At 40.1% G+C, this 27,457-nt stretch overlaps 1 protein-coding gene across 6 annotated transcripts in view; it reads right to left on the minus strand.

Moving 5' to 3' along the window:
* Positions 1 to 1,146: 1,146 nt before the first annotated feature.
* The window catches only part of XYLB (xylulokinase), an 84,385-nt gene continuing 58,074 nt past the window's right edge, over positions 1,147 to 27,457 (minus strand). For 3 of the 6 annotated variants that reach the window (XM_053959984.1, XM_053959997.1, XM_053960006.1), the window contains 4 exons: positions 16,375 to 16,433; positions 12,038 to 12,125; positions 9,154 to 9,248; positions 1,147 to 1,430 (listed from right to left, as the gene is read on the minus strand). In XM_053959984.1, the coding sequence (XP_053815959.1) occupies positions 1,347 to 1,430; positions 9,154 to 9,248; positions 12,038 to 12,125; positions 16,375 to 16,433 (326 nt within the window). In that variant the 3' untranslated portion in view covers positions 1,147 to 1,346. Of the gene's footprint in view, positions 1,431 to 3,294; positions 3,444 to 9,153; positions 9,249 to 12,037; positions 12,126 to 16,374; positions 16,434 to 27,457 lie in introns of those variants that run through there. The other 3 variants (XR_008434140.1, XM_053959986.1, XM_053960015.1) reach the window with 3 other exon arrangements.

Raw genomic sequence — 27,457 nt, forward strand, 5'->3', positions numbered from 1 at the left:
AGAGTGCTCCTATGCCTCCATAATGTGAAGAATATGAATTTGAGTCATCAGCTCCAGCAGGGGCACAATCCAGCTCCCAGTCAATAAAGAGATCCTCTACTCTCTACAATTCCCTGGCTTATTCCCAAGACACATTACAGCTTCTACAGGAAGGGAAGAAAGGCTTCAGTCACTTTCATTAAACAATCTTCTTTATTCCCAAGAGAAATTTTATCCTAAGGGAAAGATACCAGCTCCACAGAATGCAATAAAGCGTTCCCACTTGCACAGGGAAGTTCATTCAAATTCTGCAACTTGCACACATCTTTGCAGAAAGATCTCCTGGCTCACATTTTCTAAGATTTTCTCAGCTAGAAGCTACTTAATCTGGACTAAAACATTTGAAGTGAAACAGTAGCAACAGAGCAAGACAATCAAGCTGTTCTATTCAAGATCTCCAAGAAAGAAATGGGATATTGGGAGTGTAAGAAAAAAAAATTATCTTCCTGCCCTGTCAAGAGCAGAGCATAACACAGAATTTCACTGCCATGACAAAGAGGAGAAAGAGAGAGAGTAACCCCAAGCTGGTGTGCAGATGGACTGACTCTGCTTCCTGAAGCAGAAAGGAGGTGTATGAATCTTCCCATGTTTGGTCTCTTATTTTCTTTTTTACAAAACTGTTGTCAAGTCAAACATTGCACAGTGGTGTCTGTATCACATCTCTCCACAATCTATAAACCCCTGCCATATCATGTGTTATCACGCAACACGCTTTCTATAGTATCATGTGACAAGAATTTCCCTTCTCAGAGGATCCCAGGGAGTCTTTAAAGACTTTAATCAGCCTCCTCCACATATTAAAGAAAGATGAGATTAAATCAGTGTGCTTATGCTTTCTGTGTAGGCAAAGATGTAAACATCTCCGAGTTACAGATGAACAGAAAGATAGTCTCAAAACATTTAAGCAAGAGAAACTGAGGAATTAAGATAACTTTGCTAGACAGGTATGCAGAGGCTGGCATGCCAAACACATGGAATCAAAGCTGACAGAGGTGGGTAGAGTGACTCACATACACAAGGAACTTGACTTTGTTATCCAGCTCTTCCGAAACAGCAAGCACAGTCTGAAAAGTACCTAAGAAAAATTGAGGCCACAACCACACAGAGCAATATGATGCTTTTTTAATCAGGTTTTCAATCACAATGTAATTTTTTCCCCACCAACACACTCAAACACAGACATTTAAAAATTATTTGTCTACAAAGAGGAACAAAATGATTTAAACAGCTCCAGTAAATTCTGAGCAAATCTCTTCTGATCTTCTCCTTGGGAGTCCGCTCAGACAACATATAAATTTTATTTGCTTCTATTTCACAAGACAAGAAGAGGCTGGGTTGTAGATAACCTTCTGTTCAAGCTCAGCATATCTTTTCAGAAGTGGACGATAGAGCTAAAAAGGAAAAAGAAATAAATACATCTCGTTGAAAAATTAGATTTTTAAATTACACTGCAGTTAAAAAGTATTTTCAGACATGAAAAATGCAGCATCTTCACAGGTTTGGGCTGGTTTTTCCCTAATTTGTCCATGAAAGTGCTGCAGAGTTTTCCCTCTTTAAATGTCACAGTTCTTTTTACCATCACCTTTACAGCTTAATTTTATGACACGCACAGGTTGTTCTTATTGTGACTGGGTTCTTGCTATAAGCAGAAGTCATTACTTCCAGCAGAAGCAGCTCAGCTAAAGTCACCTCTCCCAGTGTGACATGCCCCCTCAGTAATAGCTGTGCTAATCACCCAGGCAGAACTCCTGTCCTTGCCTCCCTCCACTGCCCCAGGATGGATCACTGCCTGTCCCCTCCTCCTCAGCCTCACTAATCACCCCACTGCACCCTCCAGCACAGTCAGATAGGTCCTCCTTGGCCAATGTGCTGGCCAGGGCCTTCTAAAATGCACTTCACACTCCCTCTCAGACTCCTGTACCTGTTTGAGCTGCTTCTCTAATACACACCTTTCACAGCCACAACCTTGCCCATCCACAGTCTGCCCCATGGCCATGTTCCTTGCTCCCCAGGCCCACAGGGACAAATGCAGACCCAGCTTCTATCCAGAGCTACACCAAGTATCTGAGTAGCTTGTTTGTATTTTCCTAGCTAGAATTTTCCAGGAGTTTTTAGGTACAGTATTGTTACAACCATAAAAAGAAGAATCAAGACTCAAATGTGTTCAAAACCCCAGACTCAGACACATCCAGCACATTCAGATATGGGTGAGATCCATGATATGAGAAACCCTGAATAAATCTCTGCTCTGGCTCCAACCAAAAACTGTACTTCTAGATCTTAGAGATGCACCTTTCTCCTTATCTCCTCCCTCTGGTGTTAACTGTCCCTCTAATAAAATCAGTGCTGTGACAAGCCATACCAGGACAGCTTTGCACATTTGCTGGCTCCAGCACAAAGAAGGGAATGCCAGGAGCCAGTGCAGGGTCTGGTACAGGCTTGAGCAGTCCCTGGGTGGATGCCATAAGGTCATATCCCTGCCACAGTGAATCCTAGAGGCTGCCACTCTGGTCTAAGAGCCCTCTGCACTGACTCATAATCAGGGCAGCCTCACTCCTGGCTCCAGGTTCAGAGAGGTTATAGAGCCATAATGAATCATAACCAGCAAACTGAATTACTGCTCTCATCAGTAAGAGAGATCTAGCATTTCAATGTCCTTTTCAGGACAGCCAACAACAGTGTGTGTACATGCATGGAAAATTCAGGAGGAAAAAATGTTTCAGGTGTAAACTATGGGGATGTAGTAGGAGAGCAGCTTCTTCTTGGGCAGGTCTCTGTACAGTCTTGCAGTAGCCTCAGTGTCTGTAACAGCCACATTTTCCCAGATTAAAAAAAAAAAAAAAAAGAAAAAAAAAAAGGAAATCACAGAGTTTTCTCATCTAGGAAATAAAAAATGGTGGGTTTTTGTTTTCTCTTTCAAATGATGGCAAAATACCCAGTTTTTATGTTTCCCTTCTGCTGAATGATAGTTTAAGATAGACAGTGAAAATTGGATTTATCTCTTCATTCCCATTTCCACCTTCCACAATAGCAGGTGGAAGTGACTTAATGGACACATTCTGCAGATGGATCTAGTTTTGACCAACTCCTTCCTTTTTACAAACCAGATGTTATAGAAATTAAAGTTTCATTTCTACATTTCTATAACAGATTAAGTATACGAAGGGGTAGAAGAGAAGGAGCATCCACAGCAAGTGGAAAGAGACACTGTTCATTAGCCAAGACATCAGAAAATGGTTTTTAAAGCCAACTCACAGTGAGTCTTCCAGTGTCTTTCTCTGATTAAAGCAGAGAGTCCTACTCACTCCTGCCTCTGCAACAGATTCATTCAGCGACCTCAGGTCAGGCATTTAGCATGTGTGTGCCCCAGCTCCTCTTCTCCACAGGACAGTGATACTGAGATCCTGGAGGTTTATGCAGATTTATGGGGTTAGGAAATAAAATGCCCCACTATTATGAAATGTCACATTACTCAGCATGGTATTTTTAACTAACTACATGAGGGCCTGGAGGGCTCAGAGAACTACATATATATATTCTTTTCATGTTCCCAAAGAACATGAAAATATTGCTCCCATTTCTGGTAAATATGCACATCAGAGTAAACAAAACATTGAGCAGGCAACTATGGATATAGTGGGAGTATCAGTATTTCAAACAAAACCAGCTCCTCTATTCACTGAAGCATCTGTAATGAAGACTGGCTATTTCTTACTTCACTATTCTGTAAATTTGATAAGTGCTAAGTGCTGCTCAGCAAAGATTCAGCACAGCAAAGCTGCATTGGTAAGTGAGCTCAGGCACTGAGAAAGCAGGCCCCATATTATTTGCCCACCAGTATTTTTACAAAATACACACAATGCATTTACCAGAAGGCTGGGAAGTATTGTTAATACATCACTCTAAATTAAAATGTGTCAAAATAAATGAACAACCACATTTACTGACACAGTTTCTTTTCCTGTTTATTGGACTTAAGCACTTAGTTTGCTAATTGAGAGAATTCAGGCATTTGCAATAAGCTTCTTGGCCATTAGTCTAAATGAATCCTGCACTATGGACCACATGGACAAAAAAAAATGCAAATAAATAGTTAAGAATATTTCCTGTACTCTATTCCTGTTCTTTGGGGTAAAAAGCTGCACAGCTCAGAGGGATAAGCAAAGCCTTAAATTCCTCCTCCTCAGGGAATTTGGCTGAAATACCACCAGTACATCATAGCTGATAAGTGCAGCAGTACCACAGGCTTTTCACAAGCAGTATTTTTCATGCCAGCTGAGGTTTGGGGCTGGGGCAGCGCAGCTCCCATGAAACACAGAGAAGAAAAGCCAAACAGCACCAACCCAGAGCATGGCCTGCGTGTGCACTCTGGTGTGTCTGTGGAAGGTGATTCTCTACATCTGTCATGACTGAAGTGCCTCCACAGAACCTTGGGCAACTCCTCCTGTGCAATTCTGGGAGTCTCTTTCCTGAGGCAATTATATAGATGTATTTTTATAATTGAGGTCCAAAGGGAATAAAGGACTCTCAATAATGCATGAAAACCCAAGGACATAAATCCCCTCTCTGTCATAGCCTCAAACCTAATCTATCAAACCATGATATTTAATAAAAGTAATTACATGTATCACAACACAAACCTCATTATTGTCCATAATTTAATTGTCCTTGCTTAATTATGGTCCTTTTTCCAGCTTATCTTTATAGCCTACTCCACAACATTGACAGTCCTCTGACTGTTTCATTTACAAACCCTAAACTTCTCTCCTGGGACAATTTGGTCACATTCTGACAGTCCCACAACTAAAGAAAATGCTAATGATTATAATGATACATTATAACAGGGAATAATTTAAGTTGTCCTCTCTGAAAAATGCAATTGTACAATGCTACCTTTGTTCTCTAGAACAAATCAAATGTGTCATCCTGTTACTACATCTCACCACATTACCAGCCTATGCACTCAGCTGGGCTTTTACTGTTTAGATTGTCCCTGCCACCTTCTAAGAGCAAAAGCAGCTACAAATTATTACTACAAGTGACAATCCACATGGATCCTCCTATCTCTTGCAATGCTCTGTTAGCCAATCACTGGAGCAATTCAAAATTTACAAATCACAAAGATGATGCTGATGATTATCTAATTTTAATCTATCGATCTCAGTACATTTAATCTACCCTGAATAGATTAAAATGAATCAGTCTCTCACAAACACTTGCTACTTTTGATAGATTCCCTTTTTTTAAAAGCAAAGTCAAATTACTCATAGAGATTTACTTAAGAAATCAAGGGTTGTTTTATTTTTCAAATCATAGCAGTTGTTCACTGTTCTTAACAGAGAAAGAATACTCATAAAGCAGAAACAATAAAACAGTGTTCTGAAATACTCTCAAGACTTCTCCAAGGAACCACACCTGAAACAATTACATTCTTTACTTCAGATCTCCATTCTGCAAGCCTATCTTAATCAGTTTAAAAAAAATTATTGGCTACACAAATCAGCTTAATCAAACTTCTATCAATACCTATTATATTTTTGTGGTTGTATTATTATTACCTACTTTGCACTAAATAACCAATCTAAACCAATTCTAGAAAAAACTGCCCCCCTCCAAAATCTAACTCAACAAAATATAATTATTTTAAATCAATAAATAGGTCATTATAACCTTCCTGGGTAATAGGGTCATTTCTATAAATCCACCCACTTACAAGGCAATTCACCAAAGTCAAGAAAACTGGTTAGGTTTACGTTTTCCCTTCCTGAATTTTTGCAAGATTAATACATCTCAGCAGAGTCATTAATGCAATCAAAAATCACACATCCAGAGGTAGTGAGCTGCTCTATGCCTTCTCCCTACAAAACCCCACAGGACAATATCACAACCAATCTGGCACTCTGTCACACAGCTTGTATAAACACAAGTGACCAACTCCCAGACAATCATGTTCTCTCTCGTGTTTTATTTTTGCTTAATTAACCAACTAGCCAACCATCCCTGTTTTAATAGATTACAAAAATAGATCTGAATTCTAATGCTAAAATAACAGATTATTTCTGTCTGTTAACATCTATTTATTGCTCTAGAATCTCCTGGTTATTTTTGTCATGCTTAGTGGTTCTTATTAATCATTTTCCTCAGGGAAGAGAGGAGGCCCCAAAGAGGTGAAATGACTCTTTAATTTTTGCTATTCTGAAAAAAAAAAAAAGGAAGAAGGATTCATCAGATTAACCCCCAGATTACTGACTTGAGCTAGTCTGGTTGAGTGAGTGACCAAAGACTACCACCACAGTGCTTCCCCCCAGACACCTCATGACCTGTTTGGGTATTGACAGAATTAGAAACAAGCTCAGATTAATACCCCTATCCTACAAAAATACTGGGAAATCAGGTTCAGCTAAGAGACTTGGGGTCATACCCACAGAGAAGGATTCATCCTCTTTGAAATGGTCTCTTCAAGGCACCATGGTCTGCTGCAGGACAAAGTCACATTGTTGCCAGGCAAGTTGGAACTTTTGAGACTTCAGTTTCCACTAACTACTGATTCATCGCCCACCACAAGCTCTGTGTTCCCCATCTTGTGACTTTATTCCATTTTACCTGCCCATCAGTTTAATTGAACAAGAAGAGCTGCTTTGTGTGCCCTGCCCTTGCTTTTTAAAATCACATTCATTATCACAAATGGTCCCTCAGAAATCAAAGAAATGCTTTTTGCATTTTTGGTTCCTGGAAACCCCTGCTGTGGGCATAGGCCTTGGCAAGGAAGGAGAAGCTACATCAAACTGTCCCATCTGACCTCTGTCTACAGGAGGTTTTCCTCTCTCCAATGATCTAACACATTGTCTCCAACCTATACCAGGAAGAAAGGATGAAACCAGAGCAGATTGCTGTGTTATGACCTGTTTTTTCTCCACCCTGCCAAGATCTAGCTGTAGCTGTCCAAAAAATGTAAAGAAGTGGTTGGGGGAATTTCACATTGGTGAGCCAGACTCTTTCAGAAGAGCTCCTCAGCAAGACAGGACTTAACCTCGGGATGACTTTGAAGTTTATAAAAAGAACTATCATTTAAGTGAAAGGCTCTAACCTCAACAGAATGAAATTGGATGGACAGGGAGATGCAGCTCTGTATGAAACAGAATCAAACTGACTCGTTGCATTATGAATTTTTACTGCAGTGTTCATGCTAGCACACTGTATTACTGACAGGCCCTCTGGCTTTCTGCAGTTTCACAGCCATGAAACTAGCCAGGGAATCCACCATCAACTGCGAAATTATAAGGCAGGAAGAAAAAAGAAATGGTGTGGAATATGTAATTGCAAGAAGCTGATTTTAATGAAATGAAGCTGGAAAGCTAAGCTAAAGAGCAGGAATGGTTATTCCTTCCCATGCTGTTTGGCCACTGCCTCTCTGTCATTCATTCCTATCTACTGGGGCAACAATTCACTACTGTACATCATTTAAAACCAATAAAAAAGATGTGCAAGGAGAGCCAGGTCTAACCATGTGGAAAAGGAAAGTATTGAGAAGGAGATAATTAACTCTTTTAGCTTCCAGGCCATTTTATGCAGAGAGCAAAATAGAAAGAGGTAGCTGCATTCCCCAGTGATCTCTCCAGTCAGGTTTGCTTGGCCCCTGCAGGGGTACAAGGTGCTTGCAAGGCCCCTGTGAGTGACAGCTGTATTCTCTGCCCTTGAGTTTTATAGCTGAAGCAGCACCCAGGGGTCAAAAGCAGGTCTCTGAGCACTCCCCACCTCCACCCCAGCCAGGCTGGCAGCTTTTCAGCACACAGCATTTTGGGGGGGAACAGGGCAGCCACGTGAGGTTGAATCAGACACCAGGGAGCTGCTCCTGTGGTGTGTTCCCTGCTGAGAGCTTCAGCTGCAACACACGTGGCACAGGCCACACTGCTGTTAATTATTTTATCTTTTAAAATGAGGGGGGAAGGTTGAGTAAATGAGATCAGATCAATCAAGTTTAAATTATTCAATGTCTTAATATTTCTGAAGGGGACTTCTATTCGATTACTGAGCTCCTCCATCTCAGTTAATAATTAAATAATACGCTGGCAGGCACAATGCAGCATGATCATTTCTATTATTACTCATCATGATATCTGGTGCTCTTCTGCACATGTAGCTGGGAGTTAGTAGTTTTGGCAGATCATTAATTTCCCAGTTTAAATAAAAGCTTTAAAACCTTGTTGCCTGTAGTTAGGCCACTTCCAAATCTCGTAAATGGTGGAGTAAGGCTGTGCTGATGTAAAAGAAGCTTTTGCACAGCTGAAGACCTTGGTGAGATTCACCTTTGTTATTTAAACATGTGTTCTCCAGGAATCTTGCTATATTGTATTGTTTATTTATTACTGTGCATTATATTTCAAAAGCTGTCATAAACTAAAGCTTTTGCCTGGGAGTGAGACGTGCAGGGCTGCACTGGAGAGCCTGAGAGAATGATTCCTTCCTTGGTTTTACAAGGGCTGGAATCACATAGTTACCAACAATGACTATCTCTTCTGCTTTGCCTACGTGGGCCATAAAGCACAAGCCTCACCTTCAGACGTGCCGAAATTGACAGGATGGGCACAGAACCAAAGATCTGTGCCTGCTGAATCCTCCCAGCTGCCATGGTTTCCAAGCAGGAGCTACCAGTGATTATATACAATTGCTGACCACTGTTTACAGACAGGAAGGATTTTTGGAGATGTTTTCCAAGAAGCCAGAAGGCACAATCACCACCCTTTTTTCCATGCTGCTTTGCTGCAAACTAGTCCAGGTTATTTTGTTAAGATTATCAGTTACAACCTGACTGACCTGTATCTAAATTCAATCTATTTTATAACTTTTTCTGTCCCTTAAGGAAGATATTTTGCTGTTTGGTCACACCTTGTTAGGAAAATTTATTCTCACAGACCTGGATGGTGGGATCAGATTATTGCATCATTACAACACCAAATACCTCTCAAAATCAAATCTGTCTTTACAGCAAGGAATAAGAATCATATAACCAAGTGTTTCCTAAACTAATCTATTCTACCAGAAGAATTAGCAAACCACTACATTTTGAAGAAGACAGGAAATGAAAAGGAAAAAGGTATTGCCAAACTTGCTCACCTCCTCAGCCCCTGGGGTGGGTGTAACAGCCAATCTGGGCTCCGGTGCTAATTTCACAACATCAGCCAAGGACACATTCCTCTCAGCTACAAGCCCTGCAATGAGAATCGCAATCCTGATCAATGCGAAAAAACACCATGAGGGATGTGCCTTGACTCCCTGGCAAATTAATACATTATATTGATCTTCCTTGGTCAGGTCAGCATTCAGGATTGAAGGATAAATGGCAGAAGATTTTACATTCCTATGAGTTAGCCTGGGAAGTGGGGACTCTGTGATTGAGTTTTTGCCAATCACTCAATTCGTACCCTGGGGAACAGGTAAGCAGCAGAAATGCTACTCAACAATATCAGTAATTATTTATGGTTACAACAGTAAACACCAGTGAAAATACGTGGGAGCAAGGGATTCAAGGACAAAATGTGACTAAACAAAAATGAAGAGAAATGAAAACACTTTCAAGAAAATATGCTACAAATTATTAAATATATTTATATGTAAGGAAGAAGAATAATAGGGGAGTTCTGCTACCACAGCATTTTGCTTTGTGAGCAAATCACAGCATTTCAGGAGCTCCCTGCACACCTGCTAAGAACCCCAGGCTAACTGTGAAACACCCCAGGTGCACATTGTAATATTATTAAAGAGCCCTTGCCATCAGTACTTCATTTATATTAGCAAGTCCTCAGTTTTTCTCAATTCCTTTGCCTGGCCAAGAGTGAGGCAGCTGAAAGCATCAATCAAAAATGCCATTTAGGAACACACACAGCAAACCCCCCGGGGCTTGGCTGGCAGAGGACGTGAGCCCAGGAGTCCCTCCATCAGCACAGCATCCGAAATCCTCGCTCAAACGCTCTGTCAGCCAAGCCTCCACATCTCATATGCCAAGCTGGCAGAGGGAATACACATCTCCCACACACACAAAATATCTGCACAAACTTTAATGGTGGCTCCACGTTTCACATGCATTCAAGGACAAGGAGTTTGCCTGCAGCATTAGGTGCTGGGAGGCTTCTGAAGCAGAAGGCAAAGTTTGAGTATAAAGAAAAAGAATTTGGAAACTCGACCCACATGGTGCAAAAATGGCTTCAAATATAAGATAATCCAAGTGTTCACACTGTCCTGCAAAAGCCTACTTGGCTTGACAGAACCCTTGTGCCTTTTCTGGAAATAAAGAGGAAAGAATGCTGTGTGCATTAAACACACCAATTCAGGTTTTGGTTGTACAATTTTCTGTGCTGTTTTCAAATGCAAGAGATCGTGTAGTCTTTAGATGCTATAATGTGACAGCAGAATTTGCTTCTAAAATTAAAACTTGGCTGATTTCTTCTGATGGCTGGTGCTATCTTTTCCATGTTTGTTGCAATCCCACGGTCTTACATGAACTTGTAGAAAAGTTACCCATGTCTTAAGGCCCAAATCCTAAAGATTCAAATTAAAAATACTGAGGCTAACTGAAGTTGACCTAAACAAGGACTTCCACACTCCTTGAATTGTTCAGTTGTAAGATATTAGAAACCATTTTAAAATACATGGATAAAAACTCATGGTTGGGATTCAAGTCTTAAATAGCTGATGGCCCACCCTTAACACACACCCACATGCATTAATAGATATGAGTTAATTAACATGTAAATCCTGGGGCTTGGACTGTTATGTTACAGTGAGTGATGTAGTACAGTGAGCAAGATGACTGGTGAACCCAAGATTCATGCTTTTACAAGAGAACCTGCATGGAGCCCAGGACACCTTGCATATCTTTCAACTTGATGTTTAAAAGCTGGAAGATAAATATAGGTTTAATATTCGCCAGCAGTATTATAGGTCTTGTCCCTGCCCTCATTGATCTTCTTTGCTGGGATCAACCTTTTGTTTGGTTTGGTCATTTCAGCAACCCAGTTTACAGCCCAGCCCACAAACTGGGCAGCAGGCTGCACCAGCACCTTCAGTTGGCTGTATTCTTCCATGGAGGCAGTAACTCAACATGTGAAGGTCCTAGACCTTCCCTGGACAGTACCAGCGCTTCCCAAACCCCATCCCTTGGTTGAGAAGCAGCCACCAGGCTTGGAATTACAATGTAAATTATATTCTCTGGCCTAATCCAAGTGTACTAAGAGCAAAAAATCCCTCTTTGACCTGTGTGATCTCCAGTCAGATGTGCACAGCTTTACTCCCCCCTCATGCCCAGTACATTAATCCCAAGTATTAACCAAGTGAAATTAAATTCCCTGACTGCTCACAAGCATCTCCTGGCAGCCTTACTGTGGGAATTCAGGGCATCCCTGTGGCTGCCCTGGAAGGTCTGGGACCCTGGCAGGGGGTCAGGAGCCCCCCTGTACAGAGCCCCGAGAGACACTGTCTCTGATCTCTGTCCATGGAAAAGAGTTTTCAATCTTACAGGATGAATTACAAGCTCTGAGTGTTTGATATAAGTAGTAATTAGTGTGGCACGGGTGCAAAAGTAGAATTTTAGGATTCTACATAAGGGGTTCAAAGGGGGCAAGATGGAGGAAAATTGGGCATGCCTTGTCCTTTTTCTTCTTCTTCATGCCCTTCATGTCTCACTGTGCTGTTGGCATTTTTCTGTTGGTTTAGGCTGGGGACACACTGTTCAACATGGGTGATAGATATTGGCATGTTATTGTAAATATAGCACATGTAGTTTCTAGTCTAGAATGTTTGTAACATCCCACTGAGGGGCAGAGCCCCGCACGCTGCCCTGCAGGACAGACCTGCTGCAGGTCAGAGAAAATATTTTAGATAAGAATAAACCTTGAAAACCAACACAGATGAATTGCAACTCCTTCTTTGGCAGCGGGGCTGAAAGACAGGGACTTTCTACAATCTCAGGAGCATCTAAATATCTCAGATCCCAACACCTTACCATGGATTGCTCTGTAAGCACTCCCCAGACAGGCAGAGTTGGCCGTGTCGATGGTGAACACGGGCACGTTGAACACGTCAGACAGGACCTGAGGAGCATCAAAGCATCCATAAAACACAAAGGGAAAAGAAATCCTTCATCACTGCTCGGGAAAACAAGCAGCTGTCCCAAGCCCCAGCCAAGCACTCAGGAACCCATGGAATGAAGGACTGCAGGCAACAATAAGGCCTGAACTTGTCACACCACAGGGTATTGGTAATTCTGAGCTGCAGATGTAACTCTAGCCAGGAAATAAAGTCTCATTTCTCTCCAGATCTCTTGGTTACAGTTCAGAGGAGCCCTGGTTGAAGCATCATTCCTCAAAAGCTCACACAATCAGCCCATGCTCAAGACTTATGCCAGGGCAAGGACACCTGCTCAGGAAGCCACGACTGGAGCCTGTTTGCTTCCATCATGTTAAGGCTGATTCAAGTGGGAAGGAAAGACAGAAGAACCAGTCACAGCTCCTCAGCTCTAAACTTGGATAAAAATAAACCTTCAGCAATATGAAGGCCTGCTAAGCCTTTCTTCTTCATCTCCACCATTCCCATCCTATTAGGATCAGCAGGGAGAATGACACAGGAGCTGATTACATAGTCTCTAAATTTACCAGTTTTCCTGTTTTTAAGGGAACCTTAGCTATGAAGATGTATCGAGACATTTGGCTTGAGTAATACAAATAAAACTTTTCAGGCAAAGAAATTATTATGGTATCCAACTGATACTAAAATTATTCAACCACACATCATTCTGCATTTAAATCAACACCATCAGCACCTCACATCCACTGAGTACCACTACGTCTGCTCATCCCCACAGTTTAGTTTCAGAAAAACAATACAGAATGGGAAAAAATAAGACATATTTGGATAGGGGCATAGGAGCTTTAATAACTCCTTTCCAAAAACACTGTCAACAAATGCTTTCCATTTTGGTTTCATTACTTCTAGGACTGCAAGTGCCCCTCAGGCTGAGCATCGCAAGAACCAGGAAACAATTCAGATATAACCTGTGCTGGTTTTATTACTTTTGCCAAAGGGAAGAGTGTCTCACCTGACTTAAATCCATGCAATTGAGTCTAAAATAAAGCCAGAATGTCCAGCATTCCAAACCGTTTGGATTAGTGCAAGGCAACTCTGATCCTGGAATTTATAACCCTGCTGGGGTTATAATTTCTTAGTCATCTTTTATGAAGCCCCAGGGCTTCAGAAAAGATGACTAAGAAATTCAATCCAGGTCACCTATAGAAATATAGTACATGGAATTTCATAAAGGATTTTTCTTTCTCTGAAATTTTGTGGAGAATCTTCAAATGAAAACCTTTGAAAATCACTGATTTTCACAATTTAAATGAAAGTGGCTGTTTGCTAACTAGAACCCAGTGGAAGCCTGAGCTTATACACTTAAAACTGTCTTCTGGTAAGATAGAAAAGTCAGGATTGGCTAATTTCATTTGCAAGCAAGCATTGAGCAGCACATGAGCTTCAATGCTAGAGAACAAATGAAAAATAGATCATGGTCATCTATTAAAAAGTACTCTGGTAAGTACTTTTGAAATTGTAAGGTCACAGAGCTCTAGTCCCACTGCCCATCCTACCAGCCAATGCTACCATTTTGTTTCAACATATTCCCCATCTACATCTTCACCTCATCCCCAGCAGCCATTTCTTGTCTTAAGTTTAAATTGTACAATCTTTTGGGCAATTTTTTTTTTTTTTCATCTCTGAGGAGCCTCACACAATGCAGCTCTACTCTATACTGATTGCTAAGAAGTGCTGTAATACTAAAAGTAACATTTTAACAATGTAACAAATAACATTTTTTACCACAATTATAAAATAAAAATTATTTGAAGTGCATATATTTGGTAAGTCATTTGGAACTGTGGTATCTCTCACAAATGATTTCAAAAGAAACTGTTAGAGGTTCTACTGCTTAAGAAAATTCACTGTGTTCCATGTGGTCATTAATCAAGCACCACATATGTTATAAAAAGCTTCCTGGAACTATAGAGAAAGCTGCCCTACTAAAATTTTTTTAACACATTTTCCTAAGTTGTCTCCTCTGTGGTGTAAAATATAGGAGTTCCTGAACATTGATTAATTAAATGATAGTCTTTTGTAGCCCTGGAACAAATTATCCAAAATTGACCATGATAAGGGTGGAAGCTGTTATTCTTTATGCAACTGATATGGTTTCTGAGGTTTAGATTAAATTAAAAAGAAAGATCCAATTAACCAGTGATTGAATTAAGTGAATGACACTGTATTGATCATATTATTTTAGGGCACTTCTAATGAGTTTTAAAACCAGCTGAATTGTTATACGTGAAGAGCAAGCGCCCCAGCCACCACTTTCCCAACTCCATGATTTTTCAGCTGTGTATGTTACCAAATTATGTATTTTAAGAACATTTGTTTCTCTGCCTTCATTGCACAGCAAGGAGATCCTCCTGGCACCCAAACTGGAAATACAGCTTTAAAAACAAACTCATCTGTGAACCCAATCTTTTCTGATGTACCCTTAGCAGAATTACTCCTGTAAGGACCAATGTTTTAAGCAATTAGCCAATCAGTTAATTTTCCAATGTCACATTCTTAGGCAAAGTAACCAAAGCAAATGAAGAGAAGTGACATCTGCAGGCAAAACATGCCAAATTTGCTTCTCCCCAATCAGCTGTACAAGCAGCAGTTACACACACATGTGGTTTAGATGCCTTAGGAGAAAACAGCTTTTTGCTTTTTGGCTCTTCGACCCCCATTTAATCCAGCTCAGGTTTTGTGGAGCAGACAATTGACTGCAATTGTCAAAGAGAATGGTGTGCAGCTGAGGCTGGCCTCGACCCTCTGGAGCAGATTGGGATCTCCAGAAAACATTTCACCCTGTGTTCGCTCAGTGAAAGATGAGCAATGCGACGGTTGACTCTCACAATTAAAAGGCAAATATTATGTGTAAGTTTTATAGATTTACAGTTATGTTTTACCCCTCCTTGCATTGTTATCACAGGGTGACCTGGGTGGTCAGGGCATTTGGGAGGGTCAGCTTGTTACTATGGCAGCAGCTGACCTCCAATCAAGATGCAAGAAAGTGATCTCCACCACTGGACAGCAAAGGAGGAGTCTACTGTCAAGACTTTGGGAGGGGCTAAAAGGTTAAAAGGTAGAACATCCATTGTGTGGACGAGCAAATGGTGGGGAAAAATCCTTTGCTCCCAGCATTGTATTGTTTTCTCCATTCAGTCTTCTGTTGTATTTTTGGATAGGTTTTAATAAACCTTTTAAATTTTTGGAAGTATCATTTCTCACAGCTATCACCAGTGATAAGACCTGGCCCAAGATTAGGACTTCTGGTGTACACATCTACCTCCAGGTCAGTGTTGGAGCCTGTGGTTAAAGGGGAGTTTGTCAAGGCAGCCCCTGGAGCCCAGAAAGCTCCTGGGATCACCCAGAAGGAGACATTACATTTGTTCAGTTCAAGCACCATCCGCTTTCCTCGGCGCTGCAGCAGACGGGATCTCCCCCGACTGTTACAGGGTTGACAGATCCTACCCAGACATCACAGCACAGATGAGTGGATCTGGGCAGGATGAATCCCAAGCCAGATGTCTCGCTCTGCGCTGTCAAAGCCAGGTGAGAGGCCTCTCACCATTTGTGAGCAAGGCTTTGCCAAGTCTCAGTGGGCAGAAGCAGAGAGCACACGCTTCTCTGTTCTCCACAAGATGGGTGAAGGATCTTACCCAGGCTGGGTGTGCAGCAGCAGCAAAAGAGGCTGGGAACAAGCAACAATCCTACAAAAGTGTAGCCTCCTCCCAGCAAATGATGTGATGCTAAGTAACACAAAGGCAAGGGGCTGAGGTTTGTATGAGGGTGTTTGTTTTTGTTATGTTTTTTCAGTGTTTGACACCAGCATAATTCCCCTTCAGTTGAAAGAAATCAATGGTTCAACTTTGACCTGAATGAATAAAAAAAAAAACACCTCAGGTATTACATAAGAAGTTTCTTTGTGATTTCTTTGCTAATTGATTTGATTTAAGTGATGAGACCTAGAAATCACCAGTGCTTCAGATACACATTCATAAAACCAGTCAAGTGTGAAAAAAGCTCTAAGTTCAATGTAAAATTAGCACTGGGCTAAAGATTTTCACACTAAACCTGAAGAAAAACCCCAAAGACCTGCAGCAGATTCACAATTCCATATCCACACCTTCCTGTGCAGCTGCAGTGATTCGGATTCAGTACAGCAAAATAAAAATGGAGATGTAACTGCAAGCTCAGTTCAGGACTTAATTTTCTACTTACCTGTAAGATCTTTTTATTGTGGGATGCACCACCAGTAGCCAAAATCCTTGTTCTGGGCACTGCAATGCAATAAAAAGTACAAATCAGACTGACAGTGCATATGGTCAAGATTTGTGCTACTGAACCAAGTACAGTGAGAACAAGGAGGTGGGAGTCAGGGTTCTCTCTCTGTACCTCTAATTTACCTGCTGTAAAAAAGGAGATAACACTAATTACCCACTTTTCCAAGGCACATTAGAGCACTTCCTTAGAAGAGGCAACATAAATATTGCAGATCTATTATTATTGTAGTGCTATCAATGTCAGGGAGATTTGCAAAGGAGATACAGAGTAAGAAAGGCAGTGTTATTATAATACAGCTTTGGTTTGAGGTCAGATTGGTTGGGCTCATAGCTGTATATATACAAACTGACAGATAACCTTTAAAATCAGCAGTATTTTCCAAACTTATCTCCTCATGACGTTCACAGTCGGAGTTCACTGAAACCTGGGCAATCCCTATGCGCTTGAATGACAAGGAAGTGTGTCAAAAGGCAATTAGAGATGGTCTAAATCACTCCACTAAAATAAAAAAAAAATCTGAATCTTCATCCAATGCAAACCTACAGCTTTGGGGGAGTTAAAAAATATATTCTGTGTTCTTTAGGTTTAAAGAAACCCATGCTTTCTTCTACATTCCTGAATGTCTGCCTCACCAATTATTTGTGTGCGTGCTCCTCAGGAGCACGGCATGCAACAAGCCACACACAGCTACCCATAATCACAATGCAGCAAGGCACTACAAACATAAATAGTCCAAATGTTCTCACTGAAGTTCTTCAAAGGCTTAAAACAAAATAAATGCATAAACACTTTGATATCATATATTAAAAAAAAAAAATCTAAACACTTAATCACCCTGATTTATGACAATAATACGTGATACCATCATGTGTACCCTCCCAAAAGGGAAATTTCACTGTGGTTATTGTTTTGTTATCTTAACTTCCTTTTAAATAAAAGCTAAAGATAATTTATTTCTCACAAGGCAATGTTGGGCAACTTACATTGATGCCCTAAATAACTTATTGTCATTTATCCTTTCAAGTATCTTAATGACAAAAGCCCCAAAGACAGAAATAATCAGAAGATGCAGCTCACCACACCATTTCCAGACCCCCATCTGGGTGCTCAGGTGGAGCCCAAGACCCAGACAAAGCATTGCATAGGGACCCTATTTTACTGATAAATTTAATTTTATTTTCCTCTTTGAAGGATATTCAGTGATGCACAAATTGGGTTTTAAAAGCCATTAGGATCTCTGTCAATGTCAGTAAACAAATAAAACAAACAGCAGAGTGATTCCTCAGGGAAAACAAGTTTCAATTATACCAACACAGAGTGACAGATTCCTGCCAAGATTATCACAACAACATAATAGCACAGAAACCAGCAAAAAATAACTAGTAAGCCTCTGTTCCTAGAAACCAAACCACACTCTAATTTTTTTGCCTGGTAGTCACAATTCTGTCTTGCTAAACCTTGTTGAGAATATAAGTTCTTCCAGAGCTACCACATCCAACATGAAAATGCCACATTGCAGGGACAGACAGCAGGACAGGATGAGAAATAAACACACTGGCTACACTTCCCAGCAGCTCAAACCAAAGAATAAGTCAGGCTTGCTCTCCAGTGCCTCTGGAAAGGGACAGAACCCACTGCTGGGCACCCACCATCAGGAAAGAGCAGTGGGCAACATGAAAGTGCCAAAGCCAAACAGCAACCACCCCTGAGAGCAGCAAACACAGCTCAGCTCAGCTGCTTCCTGCACTGCCATCTGCACACCAGCTCTGTCTCGGGGCTCCTGCCCCAAATGTTTCTATTTGAAATCCAGGAATGGATGGGAGACTTACTCCTTGCTAGGTCAGCACCTTCAGGTTTTGGCTACATTATAAATTCATGCCATCACTGTAATTCAAGCCACTTCTATATCAGTAAGTTATCAGAAAACAGGGGCAAATTTACAGTACATTTCCTACTTAACACAGACCCCACACAAGCAAGCATTTACCCCACTATCAGTTGAGTTAGGGGTCTTCCAAGAGGCCAAACCAGATCTCAAGTCTAAATTGTTTAACATGCTGCTATCTGCACACCCACATTAATCCAGACTAATTCTTTTGCAGCAAAATACTAAGAATTATTTCAGAATATACTTGATAAAAGAGAGTAACTTAATTTACACTGTGAAGTTTCTAACATTAGACAAACAGCTCACATTCTAAATTGGATCCACTCATGAGTACAAACACCCACAGACACACAGTAAAAGCACCCAAAAATCTATGCAGCAGCTACCTGAAGGGCAGAACCATTCATTCTCCTCCTCTTTGAGTCAATAAAATGGCTCACTCCACTGAAACACATGCCAGCAGGCTACAGCCAAGTGAGCTTTAGCCATCACTGTGGGATGACAGACTCTGAGCTGCTCTACAGGTGGGACTGATCCATCCAGGCCACACAGAAGCAAAATCTCAGGTGAATGTGGTGCTCTGCAAGTGGCCAGAGCAGAGACAACATTATCCCTTGTTGAGTTTCAGTCACTTCTTACAGACAAGGATTAGGTCCCTAAAGAACTACTGGAATCTGCTGAATTTTAGGTTTACTTCTTATTTCAGTCTCTCTCCAGAGAACAAGGAAAATACATTGATCACTGATTTCAGGGATTGTCTTTTTAATGCCAATATTGTGTGCTTTACTGAACACTGGACATTTGCTCTGAGAAGTGTAATTGGATACATCTTATAAATAAATAAAGCAAGCCCATCATTTATGTATAAAAGGCATTAACAGAGACATTGTTCATCCATCACCAGCAGTGTTCTCAGCCAGCTGTGTTTGAATCTGTCAGGAGCTACCATCCATCCCCTACAGCACTGCACAAAGAGAACTTCACAGTGTTACTAAAAATCCCCAACAACAACTGTAGCAAACATAATTCAAAAATTCAATTCTTTAACAGTTGAGAGAATCAGATTTAAGCATCTTTTAATTAAAAGCTCCCTGCATAGCACCTAACCAACCAGTTTATTTCCTTCTTATTGAAAAACTAATTATTTTTTAGAGAGCTGATGCTGAATTTTAACTCTGTCTAGAAACTGCAGCTGTACATGGCACAGTGTTGTGCTGCCATATGCACATCTTCTGGAGTTCTGTTCTCTTCTGTGGAACATGGTGATTGACCTAAAAAATAGAGTTAAAATAATGGCTCCCACTGGACAGGAGGAGGGAGGAAGACCCAAGTAAATAAGTTTGTTTATGTGGGAAGTCTGAGCAAAAGGCACTTTTCCACAAGGCTGAGAAGGCAGCACGCTCAGTGCACATTACTATGCACACAAAAATACTCATTGTGCCTTCCACAGAGATCCAGCAAGAACTTAGTGATGTTAAAGTTCATCTCCTGTCTCTTGCTTTCAGCCAAAATATTGCTTTTATTAAAAGGCACATAGGGAAAAGATAAAAATCTGTCACTGAGAATAGAATAGAAATTACAATGATATATGTTCAGCATTGTCAGTGAACTGTCCTGCATCACTGTATATTTACAAACACAAAGGAGAGGCAGGCACTGATCTCTGCTCTGTGGTGACAGTGACAGAACCTGAGGGAATGGCCTGAAGTTGTGTCAGGGGAGGTTTAGGTTGGATATTAAAAAAGGTTCTTCACCCACGGGGTGGTTGGGCACTGAACAGGCTCCCCAGGGCAGTGGTCACAGCACCAAACCTGACAGAGTTTAAGAAATGTTTGGACAATCCTCTCAGGCACAGGGTGAGACTCTTGGAGATGTCCTGTACAGAACCAGGAGTTGGACTGTGATCCTTGTGGGTCCCATCCAACTGAGGGCATTCTGTGATTCTATGATGAAAAATGTAGATATTAAGAAAAATAATTATATTGGCAAACTCACACCAGTCAGAAGGGTAACACTAAAAATTATCACCAAAAGTCTTCTGCCAGATCATTTGTGCAAGGAGACTGGAGGTAGAAATTCAGCCTCCTGTCCCACCAGGAGTGGCTGAGATCAGACTGATAACAGATCCTGATGCTGGAATTGGTGGGATGACTCCTGACCTCAGGGCTTTTGGATCTTGCTCATTTCCACTGGACAGAAACGGTGTGTCTGTGTCACTATAGAATTTTGCTGGTTCATGCACCTCAAAGTCCAAAACCAGAATTTGACTCTCCATTTTGAGGCTGAAAACCCTTCAACTTTTTCATCTAAATTTTCAGTGCTACCCACAGTCCTGGTATGTACCCCAAACTCCAGGCACACGCTGACTTACAAAACCCTTAAAAGACAATTCCAAGAATTCATCCAAACAGCTTCATAACATCTTTCTCATCACAACTGAATCCATAAATAAAACAGAACAATAGAACATGTATTCAAAAAGCAGCTGATTATGCACATGAACCCACGCCAGTTATAAGCATGATTGCAAATAACTGCAATTTACAATTTGCAAGCAACAAGAAAAGCCCCTCCTTTATTTCTCTGATTAACTTCAAATACTATAATTTAAAAAAAAATGCATTTGCTAGCTTTTCATTCAAGAAAAATAAAACAAAACAAAAATATATGGGTTTTTTGTCCCATTTATCAAACAAATATTCCAAAATCATCCTCCTTGCTTATTAACTCTTCCAAAATTCATGCTAATTTTCTTCATTCCTATAAAGATGCTGAAATTTAACTCTCACTATGGTAAAAGATTTCTCTTATCTAAACCCTTTTAAATAATGGCCTTTTATGTCTCTGAGACTTCTAGGACTGGATCCTAAACAATATCTACATGAATGAGGCAAATGTAATGGAAACTGGAACACACCCTTTTTCTCCTTTTCCTTTTTTTTTTTTATTTAGACAAATACAACTGCCCAAGTAAAAGCCATTCAAAAGCCATTTTTTAGAAGTGTTTCTGGCTTTCACTTTGAAGCATCAGCTAATTTATTACTGACAAAAGCAAGCCAGGTTTGCCATAGAGGATGGTTGCTTTCTAACTGGCAAGTGAAGTTTTCATATATTTTGTAACATGCTTTAATTTCACTGAAGGTTGCTCAAATGTTTGTCAGGAATTTTCCAGACACAAAATTTAGTCTTATTTTTTAAATGCAGTGCCTGGGGAAGAAAAACAACTTTTACAGATAGAATTGATCATCAGCCTCTAAGGCCACTGTAGTAGAGCTACCATTAAATCAGCTGTAATTCAACAGAGGGGAAAAAAAGCCTGGATTTTCTCAGCAACAAAGACAAATATGCCTAATATTCTCAACATTTATGCTACTTACATAGATAAAGTCTCTACAGTGATGTGGGGGAGACCAGGTATGATTTTTCTTGCTCAGACTGCTGCAAGGCAAGAATAACACCACTAAAATGAGCAGAAGAGCAACAACAAAGTTGAAACAGAGTAGGAACAGTTTAGTAACCAAGGCTCATGTACCACTGATAGTCAGAGGCCACCTTATGTTCTCATGAAATTGTTCTTCATGAAGATGTCATATTTGGCTTTCCTAAGACCTTATTTCAATCTAGACAAAACTTAGGATTTCAGAACCTGAAGCTTGAAGACACCAAAACATTTATTGAAAATCCTCCTAGTCTGGCTCAGCTCAGAGATTAATTTAAAATTTAATGTTGACCCAAAGCCTTCTCCTTCTTGATGGATTTCAGGAAGAAATAAACAAAGGAAAACATGCATATAAATTATCTCTTAAGAGCAGTTTAAATTACTGCAGATCACCCCAAAAAAAAAAAAAAAACCACACAGCCCAAGAGGTACCCCAGAGGAAACAAAATATACTCAAGATACAATTCAACTTCATTGACTGCAGAAGAATTATACTGCAGGGAAAAATTTGGTACATGAGTGGTAAAGACTTCTTTGGGAGCAAGCAGATCAATAGTCATAACATTGTTATAACATATACATTGACACGCTCGCAACAAGGTTTCTGAAATATTTGCAATTCTTGTAGAAATACTGCAGAGCTGCAATTGCTTATCAATTCACAGTGATTTTTAATTTATTTTTTTTTTTTAGACACAGATCTCTATTTGGCAGAATATTATGATGAAGCCTGGGACAAATTCCAAAGGTAAGGTATTAAAAAAAATTCCACAACTCAGCACTAGAGCTTACAGCAAAGGTGGGGGGGCAGGGGGGGAAGCAGCAGATTCAGGCAAATAAATTTTGTACATAAAGGTTGAATATTTTGGAAAAATATTTCTCTGAAGCTTTTAAGGAAAGAGATGGAAGAAATGGTAGAGAGGTTGGAACTAGATGATCTTTAAGGTCACTTCCAACCCAAGCCTTTCTGTGATTCTATGAACACTTAAAATCTGTTTGGACAACACTGAAAAGGTATTGAGGGAAGTCCTCTCCTGAAGTCATTATTACTAGAATCAATTTCATGAACTTTGCCATCTTTTGCTTGTCTAATTTCTAGGTTCTGAATCAATTCATTAAAGAAAAAAATAAGTAACATATTTCATGAAGTAGTAAGGTAAAAAGGATTCATGTACCAATGTAACTGCTTACATCAAGTTTAATTTTTTTTATTTTTTGGCCACTCAGTTTTTCTATTTTGTTACCCCAAGTTTGGATATTATAAGAATTGTGTGTTGGGGAAAAATACTAATAACCACTAAAACTATTCAGCAGTTGTTCAAACATCTATAAAGTAGCCAAGGCTCCAATTAAAGGCTTAACCCAACAAAGAATAAACAGCTTTGATTTACCCTATGATGTTTTTCATAAGACTCTTGGCAACACCTCCACCTTCACTTTCCACTTCAGAATTCCTGTCATTCAGCAAATAAACAAGAGATCTGGAGCCAATGTGACAAATTAACTGATTCTCAAAAAATGTTCTGAAGCAGGTGGTGCCAGTCTGAAAACAAAACCTAGAGGAGATGCAAACCAGGCATTTTAAATCTGGCCATCACATCCAGTTTTTTAATAACATACCTGCAGACAGCTCCAGAATAGTAAAAGATCAGAGTGGGCCATTTGCCTAAATGAGATCACACAACTTCCACAGAGTGATCCCAGAGTCCAGATCTGTACTCACTGAACTACAGGGACTTTAGAAAGACTGAAAATTTGCTGTGTCTACTGACTGTTTTCATGTTTAATACCTTTAAATAGTTGCACTCTTCCCATAATTTATGTTTTTATTCTTTAAAATCCTAGTCAATCTTTGTGGCTTTAGCCTTCCAGTTATTATGTTATTATGAAAATTAGGTTTCCCCTTCACATGTTGGCATATTACAGACCACAATTAAATTACATCTTGTATTTCTTTTTAGTAAGCTAAGGATATTACGTTCTGCCACTCATTAAGAGGTTTAATTTCAAGACCACAAACCACTGATGCTTAGTGCTGCTGGTCTAATACCATTGTCTTGGTCTTCACCTCTGAAACCACTATCAAAGAGAAGAGCAGAGTTGGTAAGAGCACTAAAAATGTCTGTCCCAGAAGTGTCTGACTACATGTTGTCAGACTGCCTAGCCAGATATTTACTAGCTTATAAAAACTCCTGATAAATCACAGGGGACCTTGCACTGGAAAACCTCCTGGGAGAACTTTTTGGAGAGAATGTTCTGGCTCTGAATCTCTGTAGCTCCAACAGGCACATGCCCAGCAGTGCCATGTGAGAGGAGTGTCCTGAGGTTCCCATCACAGTGGGGATTTGGAGAGCTCTGCACTGAGCCACATCCCAGTGCCTCTGGCAACCCTGACAATTCCTGCTGCTCACCTCCCAGGCTAAGGTGAGACATGCACCCAGAGGCAGGCACATGCAAGATATGCTCACAAATTAGTTTCAATAAAAAAGTCGCTGCTACCTTAGGCATTCTCCACTGATTCAAACCAACTTTTCAATGTACTCTGTAGGCAGCATTGCAGCACAGTTCAGTATCTCCTCAAAGTATTCTGACACATGAGAAACTTGTGCTTGAAACTCAGCAAAATAAACACCCTCCCACGCCTCTGGCAATTCTGATGTGTGCAATACCACATGTGGCTTTACAGATCACACTTCAGTAAATAATGCTTGTTACTGAGTTTTTTAGGAAGGCAAAGAACACCATTTTTAATAAAGATTTGTCCTCACACACCAATATTCAGCCTTGAAAATCTTCTAAGGGAAATAGAAAATTACATTGGCAACTCAACATATGACACCATCCATCGAAGGTTAAAATGAGAACAGCAAGCAAGGAGATAAATGAGCCACCCAAGGTCACACAAAATCAGAAGAACAAGCAGGAATAGAACAAAGGCCTCTTCATTACTTAGATCACAAATGCATTCGATTCTGCATTAGTTAATCTGCAGAGTATGAGCATCAGTAGCAAGACATGTCCACAGGAGAAAATATAATAATAATGAGCTGCAAGTTCAGCATTACCTAAAGCCACAGGATATAATTAAAAGGCACAGGGTGCAATGACCTGACCTTGAATGCCACTCAAGTGATGAGAAAAAAGAATGTGCTATGAAGTATTTTGATTCCAGAGAAACCCAAAGCACAACAAACCTGGGGGAAAAATCAGTTTGGGATCTAGATTTGCAAAGCAGATCTCTGCCAGATCTCAGATTTGCTCTGCTTCCCTCCCCACCAGCCTTTGTGTCTTATCAACAACAGCAATAAAAGCCTCTGGAAATGCAACAGAAAAGAGACAAGCCCAAGCAATATTTTATTTTTGATAAGAATAAGCCTGATAAAAACCAGAAAAGAACTCCCAAAACAAGGCAATTTGGGTTTTTTCTTTAAACATTTTTTCAAAAGAATTATTACAACTGTTTTGGCATCCACAAATATTGCCTGTATCTTTCCATCTCCTAGTCCAGGAAGGCTGGTTTGTGTTCATTCAGTGCCTGGTAAAGAATTTTTCTTCTTGATTTTTGTCTTTCATACCTCCTACTCCTCTCAATAGAAACAACCTACAGGTTGAAAAGTACTTCACAAGAATAAAATTAATTGATAGGAGGGTGCAACTGCTTGCCAAACATGAGCTGAGGCAGCAGAAAATCTGTTTACTTTGATCAGTTAAGTTCCATATGTCAAGAAGAGAAGAAAATAAATTGGGGCAGTAACCGTTTTTCTCCCTTAAAATTATACCAGACCTACTCACAGAAAAAAAAAAAAAAAATCACACTGACCTGCTCTATGTGACTGTGCTGAGTTACTTCACTCCTCTGAACTCATTCTTGCTGTACCTAAAGAACGCAGCACTGGGGACCACTTGTACCAGTTGGGTCTCTGAGCAGCACTAAAGCCTACTGTTATTAATAAATCTCCTCCTTTCCAAGTGGATTATTTATAAATTAATTCTGTGACCTCTGGCAGGCCAGAACTAAACAGAGAATACAGTTTGTTCCCATTTAACTGAAAAACAAAGGCTATGGAAAGATGAATAGAGAGAAGCAATTAATATTTCCTAATAATTGTCAGGGTGAATGGGAGAGCTGCTACGTTTCTCAGGGTTTCTGCTCAGAAAGGTTCCAGGTAACAATTCATTCACGGGACTGGGTTCATGTAAATCAGATGTTGTTGCCAAGCAACTATAGGTGCTAAGGAATGAAATACAGTCTGCAGAAACCTAATAGCCTGGAGAGAAAAAGGACTACAATCAGAGATTTATGGCATATATAAAAGGGAAAGAGTCATTCTCCCACACATAAAGAACACAGATACTTTATTATAAATGTCCTTAGCATGTTTTTCTAAGGCATAATTAAGCAATAAAATTCCCACTACACCCCAAATCAAACAGGTAAATTCTTTTTTTTTAATGTTTTGCTCATTAAACTTTCTAGAAATAGATCTTGAGAAATTAGCTACCAAGACAAAAGGTAAAATTTAACCCTAAGATTTTTCTTTTGCCCAAGAAAAGTGTTAGGCATACAGACAGCACTGCAACTGCCAATCAGCTTTTCACTTTACCTTCTTATGTTTTTATACCATGCTCATTAACATTGCATCTGATCATCAGAAATTCTCTTTAAGCTTATTAAGATTTTAAAATATTTTTAGCAAGTTAATTAGAATACATTAACAGAGCTCATCTGTGTTCACCCATCATGCATATTTTATTTCATTCAGGCAAATTGCTTTTAAATGAAATATTAGATCTAGGAAGGGTACACCATTGAGTACTGAACAATACAACCCCTCAGTACAAACATACTCTCTCACACACCCTGATAGCTTCATGCCACTGGAAAGTGGGGACTTTCTGATGACAAAGGGCTTTTTGAATTCCTATTCTTATTACAATCCCCTGCAGCTGTGCATCCATGGACCTGGTGCGTCATCCTTGTACCTGAGCCACCCTCTGCTGCCCTCACATTCCTTACAGTCAATAAAAGTTAAAGCCATTGCAATGGGAACCAAAGGTCCAGCTAAGGAGAAGGAAAGAACATTTTCAGCCCCTCACACTGTGATTTTTACAAATTCATGTTTGATGGGTTTGTTTTTCTCCTGCTGATGGTGTCTGAGGATCTCACTTGATCTAAAGGCAGGAGCCCAATCAGAGTCTCTGGCACAGGTTCTGACAGGCAGGGGTGCACATGGGTTTGGCAGAACAACCAGAACAGCTCACAAAGGATGAGCCTGAAATACCCTGAACCCATTGCTTTAGCAATCATTGTAAATGCCTCCCTCTAATGTGCACTCAATGTCACCAAGTATAATTAAATAATCATTTCTGAGGAAAAAGGAGACAACAAAAATACCTTGACATATTTTTTGCGTGCCACTTGCAGAATTTTACTCAAGTCAGACGAAGTCCATGACTGGCGACTGAAATTTAACTACAACTCTACTACTAATAAGATGTTCCTCAAGCTCCTGATATAGTTTCACTCAATCCAGACAAATAAGTTCATCTTTGAAATTATTCCTTTATGGCCCAAATACTTCCATATACTAATTATATATACAAATACTTCCAAATATATACAATATACTATATATATAGTACGAATACAATATATACAAATACTTCCAAATACTACTAATAAGATGTTCCTC

This window comes from Vidua chalybeata, chromosome 1 (assembly GCF_026979565.1).
Source record: "Vidua chalybeata isolate OUT-0048 chromosome 1, bVidCha1 merged haplotype, whole genome shotgun sequence".
NCBI lineage: Eukaryota > Metazoa > Chordata > Aves > Passeriformes > Viduidae > Vidua > Vidua chalybeata.